This window comes from Buceros rhinoceros, unplaced genomic scaffold, assembly GCF_000710305.1.
Source record: "Buceros rhinoceros silvestris isolate BGI_N320 unplaced genomic scaffold, ASM71030v1 scaffold13642, whole genome shotgun sequence".
Classification (NCBI taxonomy): Eukaryota; Metazoa; Chordata; class Aves; order Bucerotiformes; family Bucerotidae; genus Buceros; species Buceros rhinoceros.
The window spans coordinates 95,241-103,084 of record NW_010400780.1 but is presented as its reverse complement, the minus strand read 5'-3'; the positions used below and the strand labels follow the sequence as shown (position 1 = coordinate 103,084).

General features: G+C 38.3%; 1 protein-coding gene across 1 annotated transcript in view; it reads right to left on the bottom strand.

Moving 5' to 3' along the window:
- Nucleotides 1-1,224: 1,224 nt before the first annotated feature.
- Nucleotides 1,225-7,844, bottom strand: part of GAB1 (GRB2-associated binding protein 1) — a 63,437-nt gene continuing 56,817 nt past the window's right edge. Inside the window, exons 12-15 of the mRNA XM_010132025.1 lie at nt 6,228-6,321; nt 5,722-5,845; nt 2,945-3,067; nt 1,225-2,699 (exon numbers count right to left, since the gene is read on the bottom strand). Coding sequence (XP_010130327.1) covers nt 2,541-2,699; nt 2,945-3,067; nt 5,722-5,845; nt 6,228-6,321 — 500 coding nt within the window. The 3' untranslated portion in view covers nt 1,225-2,540. The remainder of the gene's footprint in view (nt 2,700-2,944; nt 3,068-5,721; nt 5,846-6,227; nt 6,322-7,844) is intronic.

Here is a 7,844-nt window from a genome sequence, read left to right as displayed (position 1 = left end):
GGGAAAGAGCCTTGAAACAAAGAGTGGATTCTCAATCGTAATAACAACGAACATTGTGAATGTTGCCGAACTTAAAATGAAGAAGGAGTAAGTGTGATCTGTAAGCCAAGGACTGGTATCGGCAAACTTGGAACAGAACCACCTTCTATCACTAGGCTCAACAAGAAAGACCACTCTAGAAAACCGATTCTTCTGGGCATTTATACTTCACTATCAGAGATGCTTACAACATCTGAAAAAATAGGACTGATATCTACATGTAAGTATCACTGCTCAATTGCAAAAACCCAAGGAGTTTTAAAAAGAATATGTAGTTGGCAAATATTTCAAGGACAGAGGCGTTGGGGACAGGTGAAAGATGGGCAGCAGCAGCCTTTCCAAACCATCTCCCTCAGATTCTCCCGTTTATTGAGAGAATACAGAAACCCAGGTTTGAAATATTCTAAGATCACCTCACGCCTACGGGTGCTTCAGCTGTAGCATCTGTTCATCATTGGATAGGAAGACCGTCAATGCTCAACCGTAGGGCTGAGCCACAGCACCAGGATCCTTACGGATTTAAGTGACTTTTGATTGAGCCATCAAGGTCCCCTGGCCCACGTCACTTGTTCTGACTCCCAGAACACTGTGAATTCAGATTATTTAGCTGCTTAGTGCAGGGTTTAAAATCAGATTAATTTTCAAAACTGTTTTAGCTGCACATTCTTTTCAGAGGTACTAAGAGATAATCTACGATTGCAGAAAAGCATCTAGGCACCTTCACAGACTCATTAAGACATTTGCTGTTTCACAGGACAGAGTTTACACATCAAAACTGAACAACTTGATTTATTTAAAATTCACCTCAAAATGCATTGTGTTTAGTTTCTTTTTTTAAAATGAACATTCAAAGCATCAAAATATTACTAATTTAAAAAGAACCTTTGTTAAGAATAAGATAATTTACATACTGTAGATTGTGGCTGTGAGGGGAGAGAAACAACCAATGGTAGATTAGGCACAGTACTAAGGCCAACATGCCAGAAAACAACACAGCTCTATGCTCAACTTTTAAATGGTCTGGACAAAATAAAACAATGGGGCAGGAAAATAAAACCAACCACTTACTTGAGTGTGTTTGTGTGGAAAAAAAAAAGCGTTAGTAAGTTTTCTATCTAGACCTAACTCATTCATGTATTTAAAGAAGTCTTACCTTCTTCCAAATAACAAAAAAAAAAAAGTTTCTAAACCAAGGCAGATTATTATTTGGAACTGGCATAGGAAAATAAAGGATCACAGTATACAGAGCTTAAAATCCTGTACCAGGGAAGAGCAACAAGTGGTTTATAACGGGATCATTTAAGTATATAATCTAATTTTTAAAAACAGAGATATAAAATATCAGTTGCATAGGAATTTAAATATAAGGCCAAGCAGGAGATTAAAGTAAAGTAGAGATCATAAGGGCGGCACTATGGTGTCAAAACATAGTATTTCCATTTGAATTAATGTCTAATTCAAAATCACAGTATTTCGCTAGTACTACAAACAGTGAATGTCAAACTGTCCCATTAATCTTGAACTGAAAACCGACATTAGAACTTCTAAATAGTACAAAACTAAAGCTCCTTGTCTAAACCTGATCAGTGTATTAGCACAATAGTGCTTGGTACGTACCTGATTTATATACTCTACCTTCTGTAAATAATATAAGGGTTATTTCTTGTTAATAAGTGTGAGATCACAATATTACTGCATGCCATCAGTGGTTTGCAGGCTTACTGGATACTTAATTATTCAGTCCTTAGAAGTGTAAGATCCCACCCTGCAGAATCTTCACCCATTGAACACAGAACACTGTCATTAATAAAATACAACAGAAGTTCCACCGCTAACAACTAACATATAAGCCAGGATTGTAGGTCTAAACCCAGTACAGTTCATTATTATTAACTCACAGCAATTTTTGTTAGGAAGGTAACCTGTAGACTTCCAAATCTTGCGCGTATTAAATATAAACAAGTATGTGACTAACGGTCGTCTCTTGGCATTTCAAGTAGATTATTCAATTGTGAAAGTATATCCGCAAAATCAATTTTAAGTTGTTAAAATGAAGTTCAAATAACAATTTCTGTATCTACATGTAGCTTAATTAACCTAAACTTGTAAGGAGTAGTAGTGTAAGGAAAAAAAAATCCTCCAGATGAATTAGGTACACTAACTGGGAATACCTGAACCAACATTGTAACTGAAAAAGTGCATAAACATGGTAATACTACAAATGTGTTAACTACAGAACAAAAGGTTTTCTGAAAGCTAAGCGATACTATTTTACATGTTATTTACAGGTTGCAATTTTTGCAGAGACCACAGAGCCAATTTATGATCTTAAAATTCCTTTGATGTATTCAAAGGGCCCTTTGGCTTCCATCCTGTTTGCTCAAGAACCAAGTGAACACACCAGTGAATCAGGTACTGTACAGTTGAACAACACTGCCATTGTGGTTCTGTAATTCTTCAAAATTCACGCCTTTCTGTTCCTTGAAGAAAAAACAGTATTTTCATTTCACACTTTTCGCAGGAGTTTCAGATTCTGTAGACTGTCTCCCATCAGTCCATGCCTCTCGTGTGCTCTTCAGTGCTAGCGTTTTCTGCTGGTCGACCACAACGTAATCAACTCTTTCGTCTGCCACGCTGCTGCCTGAACCACTGATCTTTTTCTGGGGAAGGCAAGGGAGAGCGAAAAAACATACGTTAAAATAAATTAACAACAAAATGTAAGCAGGTGTCCCAAACGGATATAGAACAACCACAGGTTTCTCTGAAAGTCCAACACAGGCTCTCCGACTGATTGCTTGACAAACAAGTGAACTGTTGGGCAGTTCAAGAGGCTCTCTCTTCCCCAGCAACTACTTGCGACGAAGCTTGATGGCAAAAAAAATGCAAGAGTTGAAGATTTGCTTACCTTACGAGGTGGGGTAGATTTTCCTGAATCGAGGTCCAGATCTAAATATTCTACTTGTTTATCTCCCTTGGGTTTTACCATAGGGCTGCTTCCTCCATCAAGACTGTTGCTTCCAAACAAATTCTGAAATTATAATATAAATAACTTCAGCTACACGTGTAGGTGCTAATGGTCCATACTAAAAAATGTTTATTGTAAACTGACACAATATTAAAGGTTAAAGAACTGACTGAGCTCTTGTGATCAGTAAACCATGCAAATTTTACCGACATCGCATATTCTAAGTCAAAACCAGGACACACTCGAAAGCCAATGGTGAGGAAAAAACCCCAAACCAACCCCCCCAAATTTACGGTTGCCACCAAACCAATGTGTGCCTTCCACCTAATGTCCCTTTCACATCATCAGATAAGAACAGAGTGTGGTTTGTTCTTTTTAAATGAAGTTGTTACATCTCAAATTTATCATTACTTAATTACAAGCTTTTTTATTTCTTTAAATTGCTGTTGAATACCTTACAAGAATTTCAGCCTTACAATAATGGCAAAACTTCAAATGAAATTTTTAAGTGTCATTCAAAAGCCATTACGATTAAGCTGAAAATCAAGAAGTATTACTCAACTGGTAAGACCGAAAGATTAAAACTTTGAAAAATTTGTGTAGGGCTGCCTGAAGTTGCATTGTATATACCTAAATTTTCAATTAGCCCAGACTTTTACAACCTCACCTCCTCTGTCCTCTCCCAGCCTGATCCCTCCCTCTTAACAGGTGTTATAGGAACAGTACAATAGAAGGACTCTTCTCTAAAAGATAAAGAAAAAAAAGGAAGACAGAGGGCAGCAGTCAGCAAAAAATTAAGGCGGCGGCAGAAGGAAAGACAGAAAGGTAAGGCTGACAGCAACTTGGAAGAAGAAGCAGAATATTGCCTATTTTATTAAATAAAACAGAAGTATGACATGTCCAAGCAAGATGCTTTGAAGCTGATGACAGAAAAAGATGAAAAAGTATAGACTCCTTTCTAAGATGCAGTTGGAACAAATAAAAGTTTCCAAAATGTAATAGGCACATTCGAAAACAAAGGCCTTGAGATATCTGGAAACGTTCGGGTCCTCTAGGAAATAAAATATTTTGAGTTAAAGCATAACGGGCTGGGCTTTTTACATTGAAGTTATCCATTATATATGTATCGTCCGACTCTTACTATTAAGTGGTAACAAAGACAAACACAAACGACTGAGACAAAGTTCTTTTTTGTTGCCCAAATTCTCTAAACAAATTTCTGCATATTTAACATACAAAAATCAGGTTCTGTATCAGTGTCTCCAGCTTAAAAAAGCTATTACTCTTTAAACAAAAAATAAGCTGTTATCTCAATCAAACTAAACAGGCAGAACATATGCATTAGAAAACAGATACTTTAAATATACATGAGTGAAAATGAAAGGAAATCTGTAGAACAACCCTAAAGAATGAGTGGTGCAAGCAAACAGAAGATATTATTAGGGCATCTGAGTTGTGATATTAGTTACACCATCTTGGCTCTGAAGTTAAACCTCTGAATCGGCACTGTAAGGATCAAGAGAAATCCCCAGTTTGAACTGTGGTTCTGCTGCAGAAAGAACTGTGGGCATAGGCGATTTAAACCTGTGTGTAAAACGAGATGTTTCTTGCATTTCTACAATGGGACATCACCGATTACTTACCAACGACTCTTGCAAGAGAAGGGCTGAGTTTTTACGTCATCAGCCCCCCGTTATGAAGCACACTTCACCTGGGAAGCGCGCCTGCACTGCTGGCAGGTCAGACCTCGCACAGAGCACAGGCCCGCAGGATGCTCTTGCGGGCTCCTCAGCTTGCACCCAGCCAGAGCTGCAGAGATGTCAGCAGAGTGGCTTGCTCAGGGGGACCTGAGAGGCAGCGTCCAGAGGCAGCAACAGTAAGCTGGAGGTGAGGAAGACTAGAGGAGATGGGGAAAGGAATCCAGAGCAGCAGGGGATGGGGAAGGAAGCAGCACTGCGAGAGGAGCAGAGTCCAGGCTGTAGTGAAGTGGGCTAGCCCTTGCTGTTATAAGGCAAAGGAACAGAACAAAGAAGGTGCTAGAGAGGCCCTCCTCAAAGAAGGTCTTTCGTAATGCTTTAAAGATGAAAAATGCTGCTATACTCCCTAACTAGCTCTTCCCTTACTGCACTGCAAGATGAGCATCTGAAATGTTATTATCTGAGAAAATTCTTCCCAAAGGGGAGAAAATACAGATATACACCACAGATACCCCCTCTATCCTCCTTTTTTTAAAGAAGCCTAATAAATGTACACATAGCTGAGTTTTTATAAAATGTAAGCAATAAATATCAATCCTTTTTCCCCCTGTTCCTTCCACATTTCTTAGAAGATGTCCTTTTAATAAAGATTTTTAAGCACAACTCAGAGGTCCCTAAGAACGTTTATTTCCCTTGATGTCATAGTAATGAAGTGGTGCATAGCCCAGGATAGGCATTTACAAAGAGAAGACAGTTTCTAGGGAAGAGGGAAAAAAAAATGTAACTGTTTCATACAATAGATATGTGTAGTAACTATTCTCTTCATACATGATTATGCTCTTAACTTCTTCAGTGAAATCTTGAGAAAATTACAGTTTTTCTACAGAGGTTTTTTCTATTATTATTATTTTAATCCAGAGATACAAAGGGAGTGATGTTGAGTGGAAGGATCTGTGTTTGCATGATTCAAAAGTAAGGACTGCACAGGAAGAGAGTAGTTAAGATGCAGATTTTACATACTGGGTCTTCAGTGGACTGATTTGGATTCATGGATACATAATTATCTTCACTGTCGTGCGAGTCACTGCTGGAAGTTGTGCTATGAACTGAATCCGGTCTGGGAGACATGGGAAACCTGGAGGAGCTAATTACCAGGAATTATTTTACAAACAATACATCTCGAATATCTTAAACCTCCTGGTAAACAACAAAAATAAACATATTAGAGCTGAAATTTTCATTCAAGTTTACTAGAGTGTCACATTTTTTGGTTACACACAGTCTCTTATATTTAATATTACGAAATAAAAATTCACATGGACACTTGGTTTCAATGCACATAAGCATAAATACATACACACACATATATATACACACTTCCAAAGGAAACGTCAAGTTGTATTACATAGACTAAAAATATGACACAGATGGACACACATTTATTAACACTTAGTCAATGAACAATGAACTTAACATTTAGTCAATGAAAACAGTTAATCCAAGTGAGGAAAAGCTCAGAAACTTACTCTCGTGCAAAGCTTCTGGTGATAGGAGATCTAACTGGGGCCTGTAATTCTTCCCATTCAGGCAGAGGTTTGATTTCTAGCGGAGCTGGTTTTGCTATATAAGAAACAGACAAGCTTAAAGCACAGAACATTCCTAAATGAACTTCAGTTTAATAGCTTTTCAAAGCCTAAATACAAAACAAAAACCACCCTATTTTTTAAATAGTAAACACTACTTAGGAAAAGGAGACACTGTTCACTTCTCAGAAAGCCATGATATATTAACTTACATTTTAATCTTTCTAGCTACTGAAAAGCAACATCAATTAGAAAAAGCCCCACAATTTAGGAATTTTGTAAGATATACTTGTATATAGTAATTCTGTTTTGAAAAAGAGACTCTGAAAATGGCAGCAACACATTCTGTCTTTACTGTGCCACGACGACCTGTCGACCTGACAAGCCCGGGATGGGTCGATGGACTGTTTCAGCAGAACCAACTCTGGGAACTTTCCTTGGCTCATGGCCAATTATCACTGTGCAGACTCTGCCCTCGCTGCATACACGTGCCCTTACTGATGAGGTTTCACAGCTCAAAGTGTGGGCAGAACCTGCAGCTAAGACTAAGTTTGCAAGAGTGAGGGATGAGCCAACACCCAGCTTCAATACCAAGAGGTGCTTGGCTTGCTTCAGCGCTTATCTCAGACACGCAGAGTAGTGGCGTGTTTGTGCCATTAATGACAGCTCACGTTGTTCTCGAAAAGGTGCCATTTAAAAATGCCTTTTTGCAGAACCACAAATAGATTATTAGTGAGAAATGTGTTATCCCTCTCTCCAGCTTGTACATTTCACCCCTCCTAAACTTTTGGAAAAAAAAGTATGACTTGTAGAAAAAGATTTTAAATTTGTAAAATAAAAAAAAAAAAAAAAAAAATCACACAAACTGTCACAACTTGAATCTCAACTTCATCCTCCCTAAAACTGTGTTTAGAAAATAAAATGCTATGTCATTATAATTATACCCCTTCCTCTCCTCGCCACCCCCGTCAGTTTGCTGCCTATTAGCAGATGCACTGAGGTCAAACATCAGGCATGTAGCACTTGATGTGGAATGAGAGCTGTCACAAATGACCATATGAGGAACTGACAGGAATCAGTTGCTCAATCAGTGTGGTTGTCTCCCAAGGAAAAAGCAGAACTGTATTCATTATACTTTCATTATACTCACTCTTCGGAATGAGTTAATTGAAAAGACACCTATCATATATGGAACAAAAGGTCTCCTGATTCAAATTTTCTGGATAAGTATCAGTCTTTAGTTTTCTCTAAAAACCAGTTTTCTCCTTTTCTGTTAAGAAGTCATAATTATGCACTCAAAGCATATCAAGCCTACTCCAGTAATTCTACCACTTTAACTCACTTGCTTATAAAAAGCTGTCACCACAGACTCAGAAGAGGAACTACAACTCCTCTACCTCAAAATATACCCTATCATATGAGATAAGAGTGGCAGAACCAAACTTGACATAGGCGAGATGGTACTAAAGCCTGAGTGACACACAAATAACTAGCTTGGCTCGAGCCTCCTGTAAAGGCCTGAGACTACCTGGCAGGTATAAACAGTGGGCAAGGTACTGC